This window comes from Sphaerodactylus townsendi, linkage group LG10 (genome assembly GCF_021028975.2).
Source record: "Sphaerodactylus townsendi isolate TG3544 linkage group LG10, MPM_Stown_v2.3, whole genome shotgun sequence".
Classification (NCBI taxonomy): Eukaryota; Metazoa; Chordata; class Lepidosauria; order Squamata; family Sphaerodactylidae; genus Sphaerodactylus; species Sphaerodactylus townsendi.
In genome coordinates, this window is record NC_059434.1 from 31220554 (window position 1) to 31247262 (window position 26709).

Below are 26709 nucleotides of genomic sequence, written 5' to 3' on the forward strand. Positions count from 1 at the left end.
CTTTTTTGATTTCTTGGGCGCGGGAGGTCCCTCTACGCGCCCTGCCACCTTTTTAGAGGTTTGTTGCTGCACTCTCTCCTCTGCTGGTGCTAGCAGCTGCTTTTTCCCTTTTGCTGCCCTGGTACTTTCTGCAGCCGAGCGGGAAAAGCATTCCCTCGCGGGAGTGAAAGAGCGAGAAGCCATTTCCCAGGAATTTCTCCCCCTTTCAGGAGCTCTCATGATAAAGAGCTGTTAAGTGCAGCAGCTAACGCTGCGAGTCAATTTACTTCCCCCCTCACCCCAAGCTAGACAAGGAGACAGGGAGGACTTACAAAACAAACGCAGATTAGGTCCACTAATATGACACAAAACAGTCACCTAGTTTTGTACAATTGCTGGAGCCACTCAAGAACCATGCAATCCTTGCAGAAGCAGGAGAAATACTGAGGAAAAAAGGGGACCTCAGATACCTACACAGGAAGTGACCTCAATGATTTCTGATTGGCTCCTGCTTCCTTGCAAGTAATGGAGAAGATACCCATATAAGATGTCTTCCCCCCTCCAATAGAAAGAGCACAGATACTTTCTAGAGTCCACTTGTAGGAACAGAGTCCCAAATAATAAAACTTTTATTTGGGTGCTGTGTGGTTTCTGGGCTGTATGACCGTGTTCTAGCAGCATTCTCTCCTGACATTCTCTCCTGAAGATGCCAGCCACAGATGCAGGCAAAACGTCAGGAGAGAATGCTGCTAGAATACGGCCATACAGCCCAGAAACCACACAGCACCCAAGTGATTCCGGCCGTGAAAGCCTTTGACAATACAATAAAACTTTTACCTTCTGAACTTATGCAAACTCAACACACTTACAGAAAAAAGCCTGCTCTCTTCCTCAAGTAATGTTGCTGTATTCTCCAACTGATACTACTATCATAAAATCCAGAGCCTTAATGAATCAGAAAGTTTTCATTACGACACTGCCATACTCTTAATAGCACTTGGATCTTGCGATAATTATGGAAACAAAGATTACTTACAAACAAAATTTTGGTTCTCTACATAGACAAACACTGATAATATCTCAGCCACTGGGAGGAGAGAAGTTGCATGGTGGTAACAGAAAAATGCTATTAGAACAAGACAAAACTAAGAGCAGATCATCAATCAGAACTGATTGCAAGTTACCAACCTGAGAAATGTGCATGGAGTATATAAGGTCCACTTCGAACGGGCCACAAACAGCATCCCAGGCACGGCAAAAACACTGTTCCTGGGGCGCAGTTTGCACTGCTGCCGCCTCCAAAACGAGGCAGCACCACAACCGGCAGGGAAACGTTGTTTTTGAAACTCGCTCAATGAGCAAGGTTTTTCTTAAACCAGCATTTTGCACATGGTGCTGAGTGAACGGCACCATCTCAGAGGCAGCATTTTTAGGCGCATCCAGTTTTTTAAAACTTTCTTTCCCTGTGCAGCTCTGCAGGGACAAGGAGACATGCCCACGCTGCCCTCCGACCCCCAAGGCATCGCCATCGCTGCGCAGGGAGAGAAGGTACGCTTTTTAAAAACAGGATGTGCCTCTGTGCAGAGGTAACTCTGTGGGCTGCAGCAACTCCGGGGCAATTTCTCAATGTCAGAACAAAAATTTAGACCCATTAACATGCCCATTAGAAATTTGGCTGTGCATCCTTTATAGAGAGGAAAGTATAGGTCCTGCACTACAGGTTCCCCACAAATGCACAGGCATAAGACCAATGGAGTCCGGCAGTACCTTCCAGCTAATAATGGTTTCCGCATTGTCTGAACAAGGACCGAAGCAAATGCCATTCTGAGGTTATGAGAAGTGATGATTGCCAAATATTCATATCTTGCATGGTCTTTTTTGATAAATTTAAACCAAGAGGAACAGTTGGACTGAGATATTCCTTGCCTGTCAAACATGGCATTACATCTATTCATCAAGTCACATAGATTTAATCCAGCTACTGGGACAACTTGCCTGCCATCTGATATAGAGTAGTGAGAAATAATGTTATCATAGGTCGCCATTCATAACGTATTATACCTCAACTCATCAAAACTCAATTTGCTGAATAAATTACTAGAGGTTGTATTCTGTTACTCCAGTTCAAATATTAGCAATTTCAAAAACAGCTGAAATAGTTGGCAAATTCTCTCTCACATGCAAGTTTGAGGCAGATATATAAGTGATGTTAATGAGGCTAGCCCAAAATCATAAGATCTTATAAGCTAAGCGGGATCAGCTCTGGTTAGTACTTGGATGGGAGGCCACCAAGGAAGTTCAGGGATGCTGCACAGAGACAGGCAACAGCAAACCACCTCTCATGCCTTGTCAACCCATCAGATCACCATAAGTCATCTGTGCTTGATGACACTTGCCACCACCAATGGTCTACAAAACTGAGGAAAAAAATGGTACAATGCAGCATGAACCAGTGATATGAACAGTTCCTGACAAACACAGACACTCTTTGGTAATGCTACTAACCATGGATGTGTATAAGCTAAAGTACTGTTAAAGGCTTTCACAGCCGGATTCAACTGTGGGTTTTCCGGGCTGTTGTGGGTCTTCCGGGCTGTGTGGGCGTGGTCTGATGGACCTTGTTCCTAACGTTTCACCTGCATCTGTGGCTGGCATCTCTAGAGGTGTATCACAGAGAGAAGTCTGTTATAAGAGAAGTCTGGACACAGCTTATAACAGTGATACACCTCTGAAGATGCCAGCCACAGATGCAGGCAAAACGTGAGGAACAAGATCTACCAGACCAAAGCCACATAGCCCAGAAAACCCTCACAATCAGCATATAAGCTAACCTCATATATTAATACACTCTTTTCAGCTTGTTCTGAAATCATTAACATCACCCTGTTCTACATGTATACCTTTTCATCTGTTATATATATACACACACACACACACACATACACACACACAGTAATGTGCTATACATTTACGTACATTGTGTGATATTCGTATCACATGATTCACTGAAAGTGATCCCAAGGAGCTATCCCAACCATACATAATGTGATAAACTCAGGAGCCAGGCATGGAAAACTATTTAAAATGTAACGTAACAATCCAATAAACCCTAAATATACCCCCGATTCAAATTACAGCATTCTGAGCATTTAAGAATCAATGCATATGTAAATCATATAACACAGTAAAATCGAACACATTTAGTATATAGCTCCTTTTGATATAAAGATTACAGCACAGTATAGACATAGCAATTTAATACAAAAGGTCTTTATGAAAATAAAAATGAAAACCAACGTCTATTGGATCTGTAAGATGACATATATGGTTTTGGGCTGGCACTGAAACACATGTCTTACCTTCGAATCAGGCTACAATTAAAAAGCATCACCTGTAATAACTCATGGGATTTAAGGAATTCAGCAGTGCTCAGTAGATGCTGACATAACACAAGAATAAACTAGAAGTTACCTGAAAGGGATCTGACGTTAAGAATGCAATTCCCCATTCATTGAATTGCTTTAAAATATCTAACCTTTCCCTCAGCATTTTTAAAACAACTGATTTCAACACATTTTACTCCTACTCTCTGGCTGCAAAACAGTTCCATGGGAACACTGCAATGCCTGAGGATTCTGCAGTGTCACTCATCTTCTGCCTGGTTCTCTGCAAAGTGAAGTCACAGGAAAGGATCAGCCAACCTCACTTCTTACTACCCTACCCAGAATCCCCTGTAAGTTGAAATGAGTCACTGCTCTGTGAAACATTTTCCACTGCATCGTGCACATTTCTTTGCTTTTGCAGCTCAGCTGTTGGAAAGTTGCCTAGCTGCACCATACGGCAAAAAAAGTAACAACCTCTGCCCCCCTCCCAAACTAGTCGCTGGCATCACTGACTGGTTACAAATTTAAACATCAGAAACAAGAAAATAAAAAGATCAGACGTTAACCAAGATCGGCGATACCTGTATGAGTGATGCATTGACTTCTGCAGTTCTATTTTGGGGACTGGATTCATTTACCAGCCATCAATACAACAACTTCTTGAATTGTTGGCTTTCCCTGTCATAGAAAAAGAAACTTGAGACCACTAATGCTGCAAAGAATTCAGTGCATCCGTCTGTTGATTCAAAGATTCAGAAAGAGGAACAAGTCCTTGCAAGCTCACTTTTCATCATCCTGTTGGCTCTGTTACGCATGCACCAAGGAGAGAGCCTTGAAAACATGCCAACAAATGGGCCGAAAAATATCAAACGGATCCAAAATCCAGAAAAGCCAGTGGAATTGCTGTTTCTCTTGTTCCTGACAAAGAAGGCAATGCTCAGAATGAGGTCACTGCGTGAGGCTGCTCTCAGCGTGAGGTTTGCATTTGCTTGGATGCCATGTGGTAAATGTTAACATCTGAGAAGAGATGTAAAGGCAGGTCTAGGCATACAGCAAGCTGGATTTCAGCCATGAAAATATACATTGTAGCTTACCAGTCCACTAAGCAAAGTTTGAATCTTTGTGCTAGCCCAAAGAATATCCCTCCAAATTAAATAGCTTCTCTACCACTGGAAGGACCACTTCAAGCTGGGGGAAGACTCCATAGGTCTGAATAGAGCTTCAAGCTTTGGAGTGGTAGGATATAGACCACTGTGGAAGGGGAATGTAGTTCATAACTTTGGAAAAATACACATTCATATCCTGGAGGTACAACATTACTGGGGGGGAGGGGCACTTGGCACATAATACAGTCTTTAGTTAGGTATGGTCGCTACGTCCACAAAACATTTATTGGGATGATCAGCCTACCAACAGGTTATGGACTGCTTTACCTCCATGCCAAACCAAAATACCTTAAGGATACTAATTCTCACCATTTCTCTGAACCAATTAAATAGATGGGACACTCTTCCTTCTTACTACAGACACACACCCCAAATTCTTCACACTCAGAGCACTAAGTTTGGTAGGTCTGTGAGTTGCAGCAGGAAAAGAAAGTCAGGTAAATTCTATTCTGCTGGCAGAAGTCCTCAAGATAAATTTCTACTGTCAGGTGGCATAAACTAAGGTAACAGAGCTAAGGTAGGACAGCTCTCTCTCTTGCTTAACAGTGGGTATAGTCAGAATTTTTTTAATACAGAAAACTAAGCATTTATATATTTTAAAATTTCTCAGATATGCCAAACAGTATAATTATATATAGTTAAATATATAGTTATAAAAAGGAATTTTATTTTGTTAAATCTTTAAAATAAATGTAGGCTTCATAAGAAGTAAGGGCTGTGTATATTTCCATTTCCCCACTCCCGCCAAAAAATGTGGGGGGGTTTTGAGCGGGAGGAGGAAGAACAGAAAAAGCACATTTTAATGACTTTTAAATTTCAAGAAATTTTACATCTCTTTATGAATATTGTTTAAGTAAAACATTATCCTTGCCCTCTTGTGTCCCTTAAGAAAAAAACCTGTAAGAGTAAGAAAAAGGTTTAAACACAGAATAGGAAAATAAGTTTCTTTAAAAAACAAGAAAAAGACCATTGGTTACTCACCCATGAGTGGTCCCTTTCATCTGAGCAATGAGAGGACATCTTGTGGGTGATTCCCAATGTCAAATCAGGCAGGAAATACTTTTTTCCTCTTCCTGTTTGGTGTGGGATCTCGCCCTGCTCAGTTCTGGATATTCCAAATAGCTCTTTTCTGACTAACAAAAAACATAACTACGAACACTTCAAACTGGTAACCTTGTGCTTAGCAGAAGGCAAAAAAATGTGAACAAGAAGAAGATAACAACATTAACAATGTGTGAAACACATACGAAAATAGATTGCCTGAGATCTGTATAATGAATCTGGTAGGACGACATTTTGGGGAGGGCCAAGATGTTCTCTCTTCGCTCAGACGAAAAAGACCACTAATGGGTGAGTAACAAATGGTTGTTTTCCATCTGAGCTTGAGGACATCTTGTGGGACCTCACTGACCAGTGTCCCTCCTTATGTGGGAGGGATGTCATTCTGGAAAGATTCCACGTGCTGTAGAACCTTGCGTTCAAATGCAGCATCACCTGAGCTGTAAGCGTTAATTTCATAATGCCTAATAAAGGTAGCTACTGATGACCAAGCAGCGGCCTTGCACACTTCCTCCACCAATGCATTGTTGGAAAAGGCAGCATTTGTAGTGCCCCCCCCTCCCCCGAGTGTGCAGTGATGCCTGAAGGCAGCTCTAACATTTGAGCCCTGTAGGCTTCAATTATGCGTGTTTTCAAACGTCTGCTAATGGCTGTGTTGGACAGTGCCTTCCTCATGTTCAGGGAAGTGACGACGATAAACGTACATTCCATCTTCCTGACGGACTGTGTTCGGATTATATAAGCGTCCAAGGCCTGCCATACATCCAGGCTGAACCACATGACCTCTCTTGGATGTTTAGGGTTTGGTGCCAACATTGGGTGACTTATCTCCCAAGAGTCAACCTTAGACCTGTACACTGGGTCAGTTCTGAACACAACTTTGCTTTACGGGTGGTGCACAGTTCCAAACTGATAGACAAGGCTGAACATTCTAGACACAATGAGCTGAAGTTATTGCAACTAAGAAGGTGACCTTCATCCTCAGAGGGATCTCTGAGATGGGCTTAAACGGAAGCTTGGTGAGACCCAATGAGTTCTGTGTGCTGAGTTTCTGACTAGGGAAGTGATGAAGCCATGGTGTTTCCTGGGACTAGCTATGTAAGAATTCATGGATATTTTCCAGCTATCCAGACATGGGAAGGCAGTACCTAGACTTGACAGCACAAGGTAGATGAACAAAGTTCCAAGTCTAGACCTTCCTGAAGAAAGTCAAGGATTGTTGACACTTGTGGAATGAGAAGGTTCCCTTTCTTCCTTCAGGCCCATCTGACAAAGGCCTTCCACAGGGTACTGTAGATATGATTTGTGAATTGTCATCTGGAGGCTAGGGTGGTCTGAGCAATCTTGTCTGAGCAATCTTGTCTGCAGTCAGCTTACACTTTTCTGAGTCTGGGTGAAAAATAGGGCCTTGATGCAGTATGTCCCACTGTCATGGTTCACAGCTCCTTTGATGTGCTCTGCTTGTAGTGATAGGCAAGTTTACTCCCCTAAGGAGAGTACTTTGACAGCCTCTCAATGAAGAGCAGAAGACCGAGAACCCTCCTGATGATTCAGGTAAGATTTTGTTACAATATTGTCTGTCCAAATAAGCGCATGGGTGCCCTTGACATGATGCTGGAATGACAGAAGAGCCAAATGAACCGCCTTTATCTCCAGCCGGTTGATAGGAAGTTTGGATTCCTTGCTCAACCAGGTCCCTTGGGCAGGAAGACTCTCCCGGGAGGCGCACCACCTGTAAAGATTTGCACTCTGGACTCTGTAAAGATTTGCACTCTGTCTGGGATCCAGAAACTGGACTCTGTAAAGATTTGCACTCTGTCCAGGAAGAGGAAAAAAGTATTTCCCAATTGGGATAACCCACAATATATTCTCGAGCTCAGATAGAAACTGTACTACCACGTAGCTGGTTTCATGATGTTCTTTTTCTTTTCACTTTGCTAACTTTTATTCTCAAGAAGCCCAAGGTTTATTTAACATGCAGAAATTTGATTTAAACTACTTACAAAGAGCAAAACTACCACAAAACTGCACTCTTATGCCCAAATTGGGATGTGAAAGAACAGCCAGAGGGAGCATTTCTAGTCACCAAAGTCTTTCAATGAAAATATATAGTTACTTCAGTTAAAAAATGCTTAATTCTCTGTCAACTTGCAGTAGGTTCTCACATACTTTGGAGGTAGAAAATCTTGTTTGCTTTCCTGTGGCGATCTCTAATCTTTAACTTTTCAAGATCCAACCTGGTTCTAAAAGAGTTTATAATAATTTACTGGGAAACATGAATAAACTTTGAATATATATTAAAATTAAGATTCCTTCCGAGATGGCAATCTCAAAAATATTATATAAAGCTGCCTTAAAATAAAACATGTACAAACCCTACAGAAGAGGAAAGATTTGCCAATGAAAATCTGTTAAATATGCAGGATTGTTCAGAGCAACAAAACAAAACACATTTTTGACATTCTGATAGTTCTGAGAAGTCTACAAACACGAGATACAAATTGTTGTTATTTCTTATATATATTTCTTATGTACCAGACCAGGATGTAAATAGAAAGTGGGAATTCTGAACCAAGCTGGCAAAGCTATTCAGAAGCCTTACATATTTCATTCATTACATTTTTATTAAACAGAATTTTGTTTCAGTCATTCAGGATAACAATATATAATATCCAGGTGTTGAATTTATATCTTGCAAATTTCATGGTTGCTCATGGTTTTGAAATCACCTATGGTGGGCTTGCTTCTGGTCAGAAAGTAAAGGTAACCCACTGGTTTCTGTTTCACAACATGCAATGGTGATTCTTTATTAATTCCTTCTAATTTGCCCAATTAGGCAGCAGATACACAGATGTAGAGAACAACTAACTGACTGTCCATCAAGACCCTCTAGAACCATGGTGGCGAACCTTTGGCACTCCAGATGTTATGGACTACAATTCCCATCAGCCCCTTCCAGTATGGCCAATTGGCCATGCTGGCAGGGGCTGATGGGAATTGTAGTCCATAACATCTGGAGTGCCAAAGGTTCGCCACCACTGCTCTAGAAGCACAGAGTTGTTAGAAACAGATCTTACTTTAGACCTGGTAAACAGGATATTTTCTCCCAAACAAAAAGGAATCCAAAAAAGTCATTTATAAAAAGGCTAAAAACCATCATGCAGAGCAATAAAGCCAGCAAGAACATTAAAAACAAACTACATGAAACACCACAAAGATGTAGAAATATTGCTATTTAAACCACCTCTATACAAACACACATACTCTACTGTTGTCCCAAATAATTCTAGGTTAAAGAGCTTCCTATAAGCACTCAGAATGGACACAGACCTCACAGTCCCTGGAAGGTTAACCCACAGTTCAAGCACAGTCACAGTAAAGGCTCAAACCTGGGATGTGGCAATTCTCAATTTCCTACATTATGGGATAGGATTAGAAGAAACTAACAGGATGACTGCAACCATTGCCAAAGTTCACACTGGGTGAGGTGGTTCCTTGAATAAGGCAATCCTAGATCATTAATGGCTTTGAAGGTCATGGCATCTTGACTGGAACCCATAAATAAATAGGTCACTAGGTCAGATATGGCAAAATAGGCATAACTGAACTGCCTCATCCAATTTATCATCATCATCATCATCATCATCATCATCATCATCATCATCATCATCATCATCATCATCATCATTATCATCTTCAATGCAGCTCCAGAAAGAACACATTACAATAATGCAGCTCCAGAAAGCTCCAATGCAGCTCCAATGCAGCTCCATACCTAGTTATGACGGTAGCACAGATCAGTGTAGCTAGGCAGGCTGAGGACAATTTAGACCTACATGGATCCAATTAAAACAAAACTTCTGGGCCACTGTGTTAACTTGCTTTTTTTAGCAAAAAGGATGGATCCAATAGTACTTCTGTGATCAGAGCCTGATAATGCATGTTGTCCCAATCCAAGATAGCCAGTCAAATCCTGTGATTTGTAGGATCATTCCCACAAAACCAAAATAGGTATTATCATTGTCATAAATACTCACCAATACTGATTAAGGCAACAAGCAAAATTGTGGGTATACCCACTATCAGCCCCTTCCTCCAAGTCCTCTGGTACACACTGGGAGAGGCAGGGATTTGCATTGAGGTATGGAAAAGGTAACAAAGGGCAGTAAAGACACCCACTGTGCTTTACCTTATTCATACCTTAGTGCCGGTAGTGTTTCAGGAAGGGTATTTGTGCTGTTGGGCATGGCTGTCATTTAATCTATATACACAGCCTTCCTTCCAAGGGTCACAAAATGATGTATGTACCTTACGTTTTCTTTGTTTTAATCCTCTCAATAGCCCTGTAAAGTAGGTTAGGCTTATGTACAATCATTTGTCCATGGTCATTCGCTCAGCTCAAAACCTGGGGATTTGAACCCAGCTCTTCCTGATCCAAGTCTGACACCTCAACGTACACATGTGACACTCTCACAGGAACAGTTTTGTAAGAATTGGTCAAGAGGAAGACATTACACTGGCACAGTTCTGAAGTAGTCCACCCACCAGAAAGACATTAAAAACTGTACTTATAAAAACCTGGATACAACTGCATGCAACGTTGCATCCAGGAATACAGCTCCTGTATCTGTTAAAGAAGACTATTTACTTCTTCAGGCAGTATTTTATTATATGGCAGCGATACAAACAGATTAGCTTGAAAAATGCTAATTACTTGAGGGCTATGCTAAAGAAAAGATCGCTTGCACTACTTTCAACATCAATGTATAACATAGGTTTCCTCTAGATACATATATACCACCAAGGAGGAGTCACACAGGGAAACAGACTTCACAGATCAGTCTCTGGTCAGGATTCCTTTAGAAGCGTAGAAGGAAAGACCTGTAACAAGTACCCAAAACAAGCACACTTGCAAAAATGTTAGGATTTCTCAGTATTTTAGTCAATGATACCTTTGTCTTTTTCACCTACTCCTATGACAGAGTAGGAATCTCCTGGCGTACCTAGTGTCTATATCAGATACACCTCAACACATGTATTTTTTACTCTGTGCTGCACATAGTTATTCTAACCATTAATACAGCTGTTCGCTAAGTCAAGTAGTTCTTCTCTTAAGAAAAAACAACCTCAGCTGCTTTCTTACACCAGTGCAGTCACTTAACAAATTATTGGCTAGAAAAACTACAGCAAAGCTAGAACTGCAGTTCCAGTAACAAGAGTGGAAGGAAGCAAGAGCTAAATTATCTTCTCAATTGAACCAGCCAGAAAATGTCCCAGGAAATACTTCCCTTGGAGCCCATGTTGCTGCTAAGCTGCTATGCCTGGGCTTGCCAACTTCACATATTTCATTGCAAGGAAGAGTACTGGGCTATCCGTGGATCCTTATCGAATGATACTCCCGGCACCCACAGCAATGCATCAGAAACCCTCCCCAGCATAATTTTGAATGTCCTGCCTCTAAAGAGGTTTAATTTTTGCTGACTCTGGTAAGTGCCCCCCATGCCTACTCTACCATTCCTCTGGATTCCATCTATCATAGAAAAGGCCTGTGATCCTAACTGTTGTCATAAGGACAGATGCAAGAAAGAACAAAACGGAAAAGACTGAAAGAAAAGTGTTGCTGGTAGAAGGAGGGTTTTAAAAGCAATAAACAGCACTTTGAACTGGGTCCAGTACAATTGACTGAGCCCTGAAATTATCAATGTATCTATACCCTATTCTACCCAAAGACCAAAGTAAAATTGTAACCTCATCTGCTATTGAGGTCCTCCTGCACTGCCCCCCCCCCGGGTGCTCCATGCCCCCCACTTGTCACAGCCTGGTCCAAACAAAACAAGTCGGGGGCTTGGAGTTTGTGGAGGCAGCAGGAGGAGAACAGAAAACAGTGGATGAAGTTACATTTTTACTTCGATCTTTACGTAGGACAGGGTATAATCTTCAACCTTGTCAAACTTGAATATACTTAAATCTGGAGACTGTAGCCATAAATAGACATGATAGCTCTTTCTACAAACCTGGAAAAAAATGCTCCAGATTTCAGAAATAGCTAAAATCTTTTTTTTAAGTGTGCGCGTGGGGAGCTAAAACACCCAAATGATACAAAGAATGTGCGTAGCTGCAATAAACAGATGTTCTCATTGGTCCCTGGTAGGCAACCACAACAGTTTTGCCAGGATTCTAGGCTTGGTTTCTGTCAGTAAAAATTGGGAGCTCCTCAGGGTTGTTTCGGCCTTTGAGGAAGGACTCATCAGGGTGAAGCTCAGCAGCAACCACTGGAAGACTTGTTACCACCCAACTTGCATGACTCATCCAGGCTTGGCTCTTGCTAGTCATGAACAGTAGCCACCCCACCAAAGCCAGTATGATGTAGTGGGAGCCAGTAAGGGAGTTTCAGACTAGGATCTGTGAGATCTAGGTTTAAATGACCACTCTGCCATGGAAAATTATTGACTGACTTTTGGTGAGTCACTTTCTTTCAAACTAACCTACCTCACAAGGCTGTTAATCCCCCACCCCATTTCCACATGTTCCACGTCCCCTACTCATTGTTTTGTCCGGACCAGGCTGCAATAAGTGGGGGCGTGGATCCTCATTATGGAGAAAGGCGGGATATAAATGAAGTAAATAAAATGAGGCAGATAAAAGATATGTGGGTTGAAGGTAGGAATGGTGAAAGATTATGAAGACATGTACATATAACAACAACTACAACAATAATAGAAGTAAAAATAAAAATAATTTAGTGTGGCCTGTCTTGAGATCTTAGGTCAAATGACTCAATCATTAAAGGAAAGGAAAGATGGGATTGCCAGAAGAGGGAAACAGAAGGGGAAGAGATATAGGGGGAAATTAGTTGTCCTATACAAGTATTTCCTGAATCCTCACCAGGAAACTCCGCCCGGCCTAGTGACTGGCACCAAACTAGTGGGCTGTAGTTTCCCTGGGCAGAGGCTGCCTGTGGGATGGAAAGGTGAAGACAAGAAAACAGATAGATGTAGGTTGGTTGATGAGTGTGAAGGAGAGAAAGTGGCAAGAAAACGGGTGACGCTATGGGGGCTTTCATGGAAGGAGGAAACAGTGGGGAAAGGGAAAATGAAATGCCCCTGCAAGTCCTTGCAGGTCCTTCGCATATATGTTCCAAGTTGGAAGTATTGCCTCCTACATGTTTTGAAGTTTGTTTTCAACCACAATAAGAAAGGCCCTGGCAGCAAACCTAGCCACCCCTACTTCCATTCTCAGGGAACACATTTTACTGCATAAATAGCCACACCTACTTCCAATCTACAGATCTCTATCAACAATAAAGAGCCCAGGGGATCCTAGACAGCCACCACAAGAAAACAAACACTTAAGAGATAGAATACTCCCTTCCAAACCAACAGTCTTGAGCATTCCCTAACACTCGTGGTAAGCAGTGCAACATTAAAATGCCCAGCAGTGAAGGCGGATGTTTTAAATAGCTCTTTGACATATGAACAGTATCTCTTCATCATAACTGCTTCCAACTTTTTAAAAACAAAGCGTGTTTTTCCCCTTTCCCTTCCACTACCTTCATCCCAGAAGGTGTTGAGAGGCTGTGTTCAATTGCGCCTCTTGCCCAGACTGAGGAAAGAATGGTATATGAATTTGTACTTGCAGAACCAAAGCAAAGCTGCATTCTGCATAATGATCAGATTTGCATGTGCAAATGCCCAGGGCAAATATTGACTTAACTTTGTTTAGTACAGATATAGCTAAAACAGAAACAACAAAGGAATTATATTAACACAGATGCTGCATATTTAACAGTTCTTTTTCCCTTTGGTCATAAAGGGGTTCAACATTATCTCATGGATAAAAATTATATCATAAACTGGAAAAACGTTGGGTCCTGGGTTTTATTTAACCGTCTTGTCACATCTATCTGTACATGATGCAGCCCAATTGCAAACGAACAACAGGAAAATCTTTTGAATGTCTTGAATACAACCACCAAAACAAATGTGCATCCATTCAAGCATAGTCATTTAATGAGTTCTTCAATAAGTGTCAGTTCTTCGAACCATAAATGGTACTAGAATGATTCTGAAATATTTCCCATTTCACACTGGGATTGATTGTTCACAGGATCACAGAAGTGTCTACATTAAAATTCTCAAATATCCTGCATGAAACGGAGAATCCCAGATACTGCATTGGTCTCTCAGAAGGAGAACAGAAAGTAACTCCAGACTTTGCACCCTCCCACACCAATTCCTTTCATTGTGGTTTACAAAGGGAGTTGGCAGCCTCTCTTTGTACACTGCTGGTACTAGACAGTCATGTTAAAAGCAACTCATCCCCCCTCCTCAAAAAAAATTCATGTCAATCAATCAGACCACTGATCAATCTTAAATTGCTCTTCTACAATTCCCACATCTTACTGCATAAATATGCACAGAAACCATATAAAGCATATGGACGGTAACTGCTTCAAACTGGGAATGAAAATAATCTACACTGCAGCCTTTCAAAGATCCCGTCTATAATCCCAAAAGATTCAAAAGCATTACCTCACCGCCGCTTTGAGACAAACTGAGCATTCACTCTGGGTCCTACCCAGCATTCCCTGGTCCACACAAAGACAACAGAGGTGTGACCAATCACATTGTGGCTAGCAAGCACTGTTTGAAAGCTCCCTCCTTGCACTGCCCATTGACACGCTAGCTGGCAGCCTGCTGAACCTGTTGTCATGGCAACACATCCCGGCTGCTCTCCACGGAGGCTTGTTACATTGCTCCGTCCCCCCCCCTTCCCTTTTTACCATTCACTTTTGCTAATTAAAAATTTAGGCCTATGTTTTGCATGTTGGAAGCAAACAGAAACAAAACAGTCTCCTTGTCTAGAAAAGAGCTGAAATAATTAAAATACATAGAATCCTCCCCATAACCAAATCAACAGACAGCTGCATAGACTTGGACAGATGGAAGTGGTCAGCAAAGCTGGTCTGCTACGAAATGAAAACAAGCACAGACCAAGAGACACTCCTCCAGCCCATTCCAAATATTGAAGGGCTGTGTGGGAGAAGATCGTAGTTACGCTGCTGCCCGTATGGTACGGTGCGCGAAAAAGGGGGAGTGGGATGAAGCAAGGGGCCGGAAGAAAGGAGACTGTGGAATCTGTAATATGCAATCTTCACAGTGACTTCATCATTACACATTGTTTTGTTAATCAGTGTGGCTTGTGCCACATCCACCAAGGCAAGGCAACAATTCAGAAAGGTCAGATTCCTAAACACTAAATAGGAGCAAAGATCCAAAAGAGACAACAAATGCATCAACAAAATGCAACATGTATAATGAGATTCTGCTCAACATGCGCTGCCTATCATGATCGAGCAGAGAGGGCATATGTTCGGCACAGATCCCGCGGCACAGATCCCTTCCTGCCGCCGCCTCAAAAGACAGCTACAGAGTGATCACAGAAACTTCCGTTCACTCTCAGCTTCTCACAAATTAATAATGATAAATGTCTCTGGGGTGTATTGGCTAAGAGGCCATGAAATTTGTCTTAACTGTAAAAAAAAATGACATGCCAGACATTTCTTTTTAAGCACTTGAGGGCTGATCTTGAACTCCATGCCACATGATATGGCAGACTTTGAACATCATCTCATGAAAGTTAGCAGTCCATAAATATGTTCATTAAGCCAAATGGCTGAAATCATGTGCAAACTGCAAATACCAAAAAAAGGAGCGGAGGAGAATCCCTTCTGGTTCAGAAATTAGTCAACGGAAGCATAAAGTCCCTTTCCTCCTTTCTATTGTCTTGATTTCTAGCAAAACAGCAGAACAAAGAATGCATGGACAACACAGCTGAGAATTAGTGTCAACTGTTTTCTGTCAGCAGCACAAATAACTGAGGAAATAAATACATACACACCACTGTTTCCCTAGTGAAGCCTGAACTACTGCACTAGTGCCTATGATAACTCATTCAACATTCCTTTGTCTTAACCTCCAAACATGCTTCTGAGTTCAGTTCTCATCTCACAGACACCCACCCACACAGATCTTGTGCTGGTAGAAGATTTACACTGGAGTAATGGGTTGAATTCTACAGATGTCCTGCACATGGAACAATATCTTTCCCTGCCTTCCTCTTCTCCCCCAGCAACCTCCTGTGGCATCTGAAAAAGCATTACTGGGAGGGTTTTTGGGACCCTTCAAGGAGCAACAAGCTGCATGAGCCAGAGAGCTGCAGTGAGGAAAAATTACGAGCAAGATCACTCCCTCATTGCTCTTCTTTCAGAGAAATGTCCCTAGGATGCAACATAATTGTGCTGGTGGACAGAACCACTTATGGAAGTCTCATAGGTATTTGCAGAACACTGGCAGGGGAAGGTACAAAATGGGTGAAACTTCGACTAAGGTTCAGTCAGAATTCTACAATCAGACTGCCCCCTGAGCTGATGTAAAGTTATATATGCAAAAGAGGGTTGGATAAATGAATATATTCCAACTGGAATCAGTTGGAAAGTCTCAGATTATTCTCTCCTGTTCTCCCCCCCCCCCCCCCAATCCATCTCAAATTGCAACTGACTCAGCAGCTACCAATAAGACAGTATTAGGAGTATACAGAATTCGGGAAGGGAACATATAATCGAGATGTGCAACAAGCAGAATAGATAAATCATGAAATTGAGCCAAGCTATAAACTGCAAGGCAATTTACACATTACAACTGGCAATACATTCCCTCCCCTAAAAGTTTGACTGTTTCTGCACGAGCGGATAACAGCGCCCCAGGGATGCTAAAAACGCCTTCCCTGGGGTGGCGTTCGCACAGCGTGCTCGGAATGCCCAAGTGGCACAAAGATGCCACTGTTGAACCTCGCTCCAGGAGCGAGGTTTTTCAACAGTGGCGCATTCCACCCACTGCCATGCAAACGGCAGCGGGTGGAAGGCGCCATCTCCACCCACCTTCCCTGAACGCCTTACCTTCGTCTCCTGGCTTCCGGCGCACTGGAGAGGCCAGGGGACACACACACCCCGGCCTGCGACTCCAGAGCCATCGCTCAGGCCAGGGGTGTGTGTCCCCTGGCCTCTGCGACCTGCTGGAAGCCAGGAGACAAAGGTAAGGTGTTCAGGGACGGCACAGCCTGTGCGAAGGCTGCGCCGTCTCCTGCGCCCCTACCGGGACTGTGCATCGGCATTGTTTATGATGCACCTCCGCTCAAGGCCCGTACAGAAAGGGCCTTTCATAGGCAAGGATAACAATTAACTTTAGGTGAGGTGTTATGTGGTTTCCGGGCTGCATGGCCGAGTTCTAGTAGCATTTTCTCCTGACCTTTCGCCTGCATCTGTGGCTGGCCTCTTCAGAGGACTAGGAGAAAATGCTACTAGAACACAGCCATAAATCCTGGAAACCACACAACGCCCCAGTGATTCTGGCCGTGAAAGCCTTCGACAATACAACTTTGGGTGAATTTGCAAACTCCTACATGCATCAAGAGAACCTAAAGGTGGTGGATAAGTGGTGGTGGAGTTATCAACTTGTGACAGACTACCCATGAAAAAGATCTCAATAGTAGGTTCACACCTTTTTTTTTTCCTTCCCCACTTCCACTGCCCACAAGGTATGACCAGGACACCCATACCGAGCCAGTAATAATGTTTTTTTTAAAAAAAATATTTGGATTTACTCAAATATGCTCCCAATTAAATATTTTTTAAAGCGTGAATTGTATTTGGTACCAGTACTTACTCCCTTCTCCAGAAAGGATGGCAGGGATTCTTCTATATTTCTGACTCTTCTAAAGTGATCCCTACAGTATGTGTATCATCTGGAAAGTATGACTTTATGACTATTCAAAATGTGGAAGATTTTATCAATTAATGAACTGAGTACCCAAATAATTTTTAGTCCAGTCGAGAAATAATCGAGGAAGATTTTTTCAAAACCAAGTGGGTCTGCCAAAACTGCTAGAGGTCACCTCAGAGTGGGCTTTGAGGTTCCCCAAGCTTATTGTTCTGATGGATTTCCATGTTCACATAGGTTCAGACACACCTATTTAAGCAGCAGACCTAGTGTCTTTCATGGCAGCACTGGGACCCCACACATCAAGCAGGACACATTATGGATTTGATCTCTGGCATTGCAATAACTCTGGACTTACTTTCCTGTGAAGAGGTGCTGTGGTCTGACCACTTTGCTCTGAAGGCCCAGGTGGACACCACTGCCCCGTCCTGCTTAGGTGACTGGCTAATTTATGCCCACCTGTGGAGACTTATGGATCAAACAGGTTTCCAGAATGCTCTGTGGGATCCCAGACCCAATGACAGTTCCTTTCATGGACTGGCTAAGGACTGGAATGGTTGGCTCTCTGAAGCCACTGAAGAGCTCACTCCCTGACAGCCTCTCCATTCCCGTGTTTACCCAACTCCCTGGTATACTATGGAGCTGGGGTGGTGAAGCAGGAGCGAGATTGGTGGTGTACTTGCAACAAAGCCACAAAAACATCTTTTAGGACATTTATGAAATCCTATGAGATGGCAGTGAAGGCCACGAAGCAACAATTCTACGCAGTCCTCATTCCATCCACTAGCTCTCATCTGGCACAATCAGTTAAGGTAATTCAGTCCTTGACATTCCTCCCTATGGAATCCAAAAATATTAGTGATTCAGCTCTTGTCTATGAGGCTTTTGGGAGCTTTTCTGCAAATATGAGTCTTGACGCTTCACCATGACCTCCTGGATTCACTTAATATAGAAAAGGAACTGGAGACCCCTTGGTCTTCTTCAGGTCCATTACTGGACTGGAGGTTTGCTCTCACAAGCTTATGTTGACAAGATATTGGCGGCTGTAAAACCTGCCACTTGCTGCCTAGATCTGTGCCCATCATGGTTGGTGAAAGCCGGTGGTGATGAGGTACGAGGACCTCAGCTGGAAGTTATCAGTCTCTCCCTTCAATAGGGAGTTTTCCCGGAGGCTAAAAGAGGTTCTTAAAGAAACCATCCTTGGACCCTTTGGATCCATCTAACTACAACCCAGTCTCAAATTTATTGTTACTGCGTAAGGTAGAGCAGTCGTGGAACAGGTGCAGATATTCTTGGATGACACATTGGCCTTGGATCTGTTCCAGTCTGGCTTTCGTCCTGGCCATGGGACAGAGACCATGCTGGTCGGCATCACAGATGCATTCCGTCGACAGCTGGATCAAGGCTGGTAAGAGCTGCTGGTGCTTTTAGATCTCACTGCAGCATTTCACAATGGTCAGTCACAATCTTTTGACCCATCACCTCGCCCTTGCCATAGTGTGGGGAACAGCCTTAAATAGGTTGGCCTTGTTTCTCCAATAGTAGAGACAGCAGATGATGCTCAGGGAGGGAGCATCCCAGTGGCATTCTCTTAATTGTGGGGTGCTGTAGGGGGCAATCCTAGCCCTGATATCTGGCACAGCTGGTATAAAGCTTTGGGCTGGGCTGTCCAGAGCCCTTCGGGGGTAGGGTGGTATACCAAATCTTACTACTACTGCTGCTGCTGCTGCTGCTGCTGCTACTACTACTAATAATAATAATAATAAAAGCTCTAATTGAATTGAAAGGCCAACAACCAGCTAAACATTTGGCAGCTGTGAAATTTACCAGAAGAAGAAGAAGAAGAAGAAAAAGAAGAAGAAGAAGAAGAAGAAGAAGAAGAAGAAGAAGAGGAGGAGGAAGAGGAAGAGGAGGAAGAGGAGGAAGAAGAAGAAGAAGAAGGAGGAGGAGGAGGAGGAGGAGAAGGAGGAGGAGAAGGAGGAGGAGGAGAAGAAGAAGAAGAAGAAGAAGAAGAAGAAGAAGAAGAAGAAGAAGAAGAAGAAGAAGAAGAAGAAGAAGAAGAAGAAGAAGAAGAAGAAGAAGAAGAAACCATTATTTGGAAATAGAGCTTCAGCGTCTATGGCACGAACCAGCTGGAGAGGAATTCTGTCCCAGAGGAGTAGATGTCGAAGCAATACCACTGGCCTAATCCCAAAAACACTAGCACATGAAACATCTTCGAATTGACAAAATTAAAATCTGTCAAATTCAGAAGGCAGCCCTGCTGGGATCCGCACGAATACTACGCCGATACATTACAACTTCCTAGGCCTCTGTGTGAGGCTCGAATTGTAATGAAGGCCAACAACCAGCAAAAGATCTGGCAGCTGTGAAATCTACAATAATAATTAGTAATAGTAATAGTAATAGTAATAGTAATAGTAATAGTAATAGTAGTAGTAGTAGTAGTAGTAGTAGTAGTAGTAGTAGTAGTAGTAATAATAATAATAATAATAATAATAATAATAATAATAATAATAATAATAATAATAATAATAATAATAATAATAATATGCTGGTGACACCCAGCTTTTTGGGTTGATGGGAGGGCCAGCTGGATGTTGCCCCGCAGATCTTGGTCCAGTGTTTAGAAGCCGTGGTGGGATGGTTATGTCAGAGCAGGCTGAAGTTAAATCCCAAGGACAAGGAGGGCCAGAAAGGGATTTCCAACTGCCAAGTTTGGATAGTGAGGCTTTATCACCTGCCTCTATTGTAACAAGACTAGGGGTGAGCCTGGAGTCTCTTTGTCTATGGAGGCCCAGGTCACACATATAGCCAGGAGGGCCTTTTTCTACCTTTGTCAGGCCAGGCAGTTGGCCCCCTAACTGTACAGATCTGGCCATAGTGATCCATGCGGCAGTCACCTCCAGGCTAGATTACTGTAACTCACTCTACACTGGCCTATCTTTGAGACTGCTCCAGAAACTGCAGCTGGTACAGAATGCAACTGTGAGAGTATACACTGGGACACCAGTGAGGGAGAACATTAGACCTGCACTGGTTGCAAGTTGAATTCCAGATTGTTTTCAGAGTTTCAGTACTAATCTGCAAGGCCTTGAGTGGACACTTTGGTCGTCTAATAAAAATTTACTGTTGGTCTCTGGCTCCAGTGACAGACACATTACATCTCTTTGAAAATTTTTTGATAGGCTTCAAATTAAAAAAACTTTCATAGTCAATTGTCAAATAATTATTATTGCAATTCAACTATCAAGTGCTACCAGGTAAACTAACCCTGCTGCCAGATTTTTTAAAATGCCATTATGTACTGTTGCTTATTAAGTACTATACTGCATGCTAACCATCAAAGACTATCTTTTACCTGAGAAACCCTTGTTGTTTCTTTAAAAGCTTACAGGTGATTCCTCAACAACTAGATAATTGCAAAAACAAAATTTAGAAATTTAGAATTCCCACATCTATCCTGTTCTCCGAAGAATTAGAGACCTGGTAGCCATAACCTAAACATTACAATCAAGGAATAATCAAGAAAGATTTTTTAAAATCTAAGATGGACTGCTCAATGAGCCATTATAAGTAGCAAGGGCAATAAACTGTTAAATCTGCATACTCTATCTAAATCATGACTGCATATAAAGTGACGTAATTGGGCCCATTCTCAATATAAAGCCATAACCTAAATCCGATTCACTGTAACAAAGCCAATATATTGTCCATAGGGTTCACTTAGACATGTTCAATTTCCATAAAAACCTTCTGGAATATTTGCCATTCGCTTTTTATGATGTCCTTGAGTGCTGGCAATTCTTTTCCCCTCCCCTTAACAGTATTCAATTACTACATTTCATCACAACTGGCTGGGAGGTGACATGTGAAATGTACTGAGTTCTATCAGAAGTGAACAAACCACCATAAAACAGATTACAGCCCACAACATTTTACATTCCAGTTCTAGCACAGATAAAGTAGTTGCAGACAGGCAGTATTACTTTGCTACTTGGTGGTAAATAATATGCTTGATGCAGTTACAGCACATTATACTTTTTATTTAATTAAAATTTTATTTTTTACATAACACTTCAATTACAAAGGAGTACCAGTCCTCAACATCCATTCTTCTCATCCATATTACCTGATGAAACTCCTTCATATAGATTCAGGATGATGTACCTCTACTCCCTCCTCCTTACTTTCTTGGGAGCAAATCTCCCACCCTTTCTTTTGTACAACTAAGCTTAGTGCAACTAAAGTTAACACTAACCAGGGTAAGAGTCAAACCAATGTTTGTAAACTAAAACTGAATTTTTGAATTCTAGTTGGCATTAACATGGTTGCATACTTAAGGGCACCCTAGTTACTGTATATACTTGTGTATAAGTCGACTTTTTCAGCACATTTTTATGCTGAAAAAGCCCTTCTTGGCTTATATTCGGTCATACTTAAGTATATACGGTATTTATATACAACTGTATGTACTATAACTGAAGCTCTGTTTGTGTAACCCACGGTCTCTTAGGGGGAGCGAAAGAGCTCAGATTTTCCATATAAGGAAGAAAAGGCTCCATTTCCTCAGAATTCAGTTCCTCAGAGTTCAGTTGTTATGAACTGTATTTGCATATTTCAGGTATGAAAATGTTTGTATTAATTGTTGAGAAGGGGATATTGTGCTTATTAGTATAGTATTAGTGACTATTAGTTTGTATTTTGATTTCCTGTTATAAAATATTATAATGGGTGCTATATAAATATTATTTTCCTCAGAATTGTTAAGAGGCCTATAGCTGAAGATAGTCAACTACACAGAGTTCAGTTGTTATGAATTGTTTTTGCATAGTTCAGGGCTACCCTTAAAGGCTTGACAATAAGGAGAAAGGGCTCAGCAAAGAACAGCAAAGCTGCAAGTCCATCCTCAGTGCCACAGGACACAGCTAGAGAGAATTGTAAAGGATTGTGACGCTGCTAGTCTGTTTTGCATAGCAGGCCAGAACTATTATATGTTGACTATTGTTTCTGTATTGGTTTGCCATATTTAATTGTTATACTGCACACTATTGTTTATGAAACAGAAAGCAGATATAAAGTTTCTTTTGTTGTAAAGTTCTGCGGAATGTTATAGGGTCATGCACATGGATCACACCTCGTCAAAGACTTTGAACTCCTTTTTCTCCATTTCTGATAATATCCCTCTTAAAGTCTTGCCAGTTGGGCTTTGGTATTTGGACATACAGACATGTATGATGAGGGAATCCAGTTTTGAAGCTGATTTTAAATTCTTGTAAGCTTTATTACTGGCTTGCTGATTGAGTCTGGCCTTTTGTACCTTTTGAAGTTATTGTTGATGTACCCATTGTTGGATAATCCATTGCTTGATACCCACTTCTACAGAGCTTGGGGTTTAATGTTTTTTCTTTGAAATAAATATTCAACAACATTTAACCTATTGATGCCTCAATTAATGTAATTTTATTGGTATCTATTTTTATTTTTGAAATTTACCAGCAGCCGCTGCATTTCTCATCCTAGACTTATACTTGAGTCAATAAGTTTTCCCAGTTTTTTGTAGTAAAATTAGGTGCCTCAATTTATATTCGGGTCTTCTTATACTCGAGTATATACGGTAGCTCAAAAACAGGAAGACAGAGAAAACTGGAGGGAGTGCATAATTTTGAGATGTGAATGTGGTCCAGTGAAGCTGAACCACAGTAATATTCTTATCCTTCGTCTGGGGAAAAAATGTCTTTATTTGCATGTGCAAGGCCCCGAGAACCAAGAAATTATCTGGGTTCTAATGATCGAGAATGCTGCTTTTTAGCAGGGAAAATAGCTGAGCAGGGGCATTCTGCCTAGAAAAACAAACTAGAAGGAGACTCATAAAGGAGTCTGATTCTATCAACGGCAGGTGCAATGCTATTGTAAGGTAAGCCACTTAGTAAAAAAAATCCATCACTGGCCTATCCAATGTTTGCGTTGGGCAACTCTGGCACAAAGCATCAGCATGTTTTCTTCCAGTGGTTCCCAAAAATTTTCAGGTCATCATCCCATAGGTTCCAGAAATTCATCTCCAGTGTCCCTACCCTATGGAAAGTGTGATGGACTAGCCCACATTGAAGGGTTGGTGTGTGTTAAGGTTCAGATTAGCTGGCCTTAGCAACAGCCAGAAATGTGTAAGCACGCTCCTTATATGGAGATACCACCGGATTGGCTAGGAGAGGCGCAGTTCGCCTATAGCCTCAGGTAGGGGGAGCTAGAAGTGCTGGTTATATATAAACAGGAGAAAGCCTGTCAGAGGGTCTGACTTGAAATCTGAATCATTTTGGATCTTGATCTGAAGAGAAGTCTGACTTTGTCAGCAAGAGCTCTTTGAGCAGTGAAAAGCTTTGTTAAGCTGAGGTGGATCGAAGTCTATGGAAGGTGACCCACAGCTTTGTATCCAGGGAGAGTGTATCTGTCAGTACACAAGTCCATCCAGTCTGGGAGTGAAGTCTAGAGGGGCAGTGAAACCCAAGTAGGGACCAGAGAGAGGAAAGGCTAGGGAGCCAAGAGTCCTCTATGCTCGTAGTGAGGGAACAGTGGGTGTACCAGTAGCCAAAAAGCTGAAGACTTTAGTAGAGGGAAAGTACCCTCAGCAGCCACCTGTGTGTGACCAAGCCTGTGTTTAGTGAAACTGCTTGTAACATCTTTAAGGAAAAGCTCTAACTTTCTGAAACCGCATGCTTAAGTAACCTCTCGGTGCCATCTGAGAAGCCAGTTCATTTCTGTAAATAATAAAGTTAAATCTGTTTTCATGTCACCACAAGAGCCAGCGTGTCTTTGGTTAGTCTGAACGGGGTAGTGCCTGTCTGTGTTACCTCCAAGCCCCCTCAACAGAGTTTCCCTCCATTTTTAAAGAGGCTCTGTTGTTTACTTCTTCAACGGCTTGTGTGGAGAGTGGGGGGGAGGGGGTGTTGGTCTGTTATATATATTTGGTAGCAGCGTTCCAATATAAAAAGCATTTCAGTTTCCCAATGTTTGGTTTAATGTGTCTTATAAGGACTCTTAAATCACCAGTTTAGCAATCTGAAGTTGATTTCTTTGCTTGGAAAGAAGTTGGATGACCACACTAAAACCACAGTCCACCAACTATGATGCTGGAAATGCAACAGAGAGCTTTTTAACCACTGCCAGAAAACCCTATTAGAGGCAGTGAGGTGGCGCTACATTGGCACTGCATCCCACCACCTCCAGGTATGGATGGGGATGTTACTCTCTCCTTTTAATACTTTTCCTTCATTTTATTATTGAAATTCTATATAACGGCAATGTGTTAGATTTTCTTTAGAAAGGTCTGTCTAAAAGTACCCAAATTGTCCCCCAACATTTATATTTGTTTACTATAATTTTCCCTCTTATTGAAGGTAAAGATAGTCCCCTGTGCAAGCACTGGGACATTGTTGAACCATAGGGTGACATCCCATCATGATGTCTATTAGGCAGACTTTGTTCACCAGGTGGTTTGCCATTGCCTTCCCCCGTCAACTACACTTTGCCTCCAGCAAGCTGGGAACTCATTTTACCAACCTCACAAAGCTGAATCAACGTGGGCTACCTGAAACTGACTTCTGTCGGGATCAAACTCAGGCTGTGAGCACAGCTCTGACAGCAGTACTGCAGCTTACCACTCTGCAGAATGGCTCCTTTACCACTAATTAGCAGAATTTTTATTATTTATACGTTGTTGCCTCTCAATTGCCGTATTCTTTTCTTTTTTTTCCCCCCCTAAAAATTTCCTTTAAAATGTTTTCCCTTTTTAAAACAGAAATGTTGTCCTTATAACTTAGAAATGTTAATATTGGGTGGACTGAGACAAAAATAGCATTTATATAGCTAAAAGGCATGCTTCACAATTAAAACGTTCAGTAACCTAAAACAAAAGAAAATAAATAGCCCACTCAAGACTACTTTGTTAATCGGACAGACTTTTAACACAACAAAATATCAAAGAAATTTTAGATTCCAGCAAATAACTCTCAAGAACACTCACAGTGCAATCCTGGGCCGGGAGAGGGGGGAGTCCAAAACCGCACAGGAGGTGGTGTGACCCTGGCACCAAAGTAAATGCCACTTATGCATTTATGCTGGTGCAAAAGCACTTACGGGGAACCATGAGTCACCACGATGCCCGGGTACCAGTACAGCTGCACTCCTCTGGTGCTGGAGCCCACATGGCACTGAAGAGGACATTTCCCAAGAACAGGGCCACTTTAATTAGCTTCCAAAGCACTTTCAGCCCAGGAACACCCCCATTTGCTAGTGTGAACTTCCACCGGTAAAATCAGTGGCACAGCCCATTGTGCTGTTGAAACCTCTTTCACGGGGTAAGGAGGAATGGCACTGTCTGCTTGCTGCAAGTGGTGCAGCCAGCCTCTTAGGAGGCAGTGTGGGTTGCACTATGGCTGGTGCCATCCCCAGCCATGATACAACTACCCCCCCCCCCCGATTGACGGTAAGTAAAAAAGCAACCTTTCTGTCATAAAGAATTAAGGACCTTGTAGGAAGTGTGGGATTGAAGTACAAGACTGACAGACAAGACAACTACTGGAATATCTATGAGCGGGGCGGTATTCCACTACAAATATAGTTCAAGCAAGAAGATTAAAATTCTGTCTTTCACATGCTCATTAAAATTCTGAAACATGATGAAGCTAAATACTAAATCCAGATGACCAAACACATAAATTAAATCTATGCTGCCTGCACGACATAAAATAAATCTATGCTGTCTGCAACAACATAAGGTCTGCATTTTAACAATCCATAATAAGATTTTATGAATAACATTGGGCTATGACTTTAGATTTCTAATGGAGACTACCGGCATGTTTCTGTGGTGTGAAAGGTTTGAATTCAATTTATATCTCTGCCCATTTGTAGTTCCTTGTTACTTTTGTTTTGACCATACAATTGATGGGTGCCTTGAAATGACTACTAAAATGGCAGACTTTAGCAAACATTGAACAAAAAAAAATCAACAGTAATGTATCTAACTCTCTTAATTTTTGGAAATTAATGCCAAATGCCAACCTATATGGAAAAGGTAATTGTACAAATAAAACAAACTACATAAATAGGTAAACTTAAGGAAGATTTAAGAGCCATCTTCAAACACAAATATTTATGCAAATCAAAAGGTGTTAAGTACCTCCTGCAATAAAAATACACAAAAAGAGATACTCCGAGAAGAGTCTAGGTATTTATATCTGGAGACAAATTTCATATACCACCAGCAAGGTAAAAACAATGCGAGAAGAATCGAAACTGAATAGAAAATCACTGGCACAGTAAAGTAAATAGTAAATAAATGACAGA

At 41.9% G+C, this 26709-nt stretch overlaps 1 protein-coding gene across 4 annotated transcripts in view; it reads right to left on the reverse strand.

Moving 5' to 3' along the window:
- Window positions 1–26709, reverse strand: part of STOX2 (storkhead box 2) — a 136659-nt gene that overhangs the window by 34195 nt on the left and 75755 nt on the right. The window contains exon 1 of one of the 4 annotated variants that reach the window (XM_048509235.1): window positions 14119–14161. The exons of 2 other annotated variants lie outside the window; for them this stretch is intronic. Coding sequence is in view for 1 of the 2 variants with exons in the window: in XM_048509234.1 (XP_048365191.1) it covers window positions 5510–5513 (4 nt within the window). In the remaining variant the exon portion in view is untranslated. Of the gene's footprint in view, window positions 1–5509; window positions 5530–14118; window positions 14162–26709 lie in introns of those variants that run through there. One more of the 4 variants, XM_048509234.1, reaches the window with a different exon arrangement.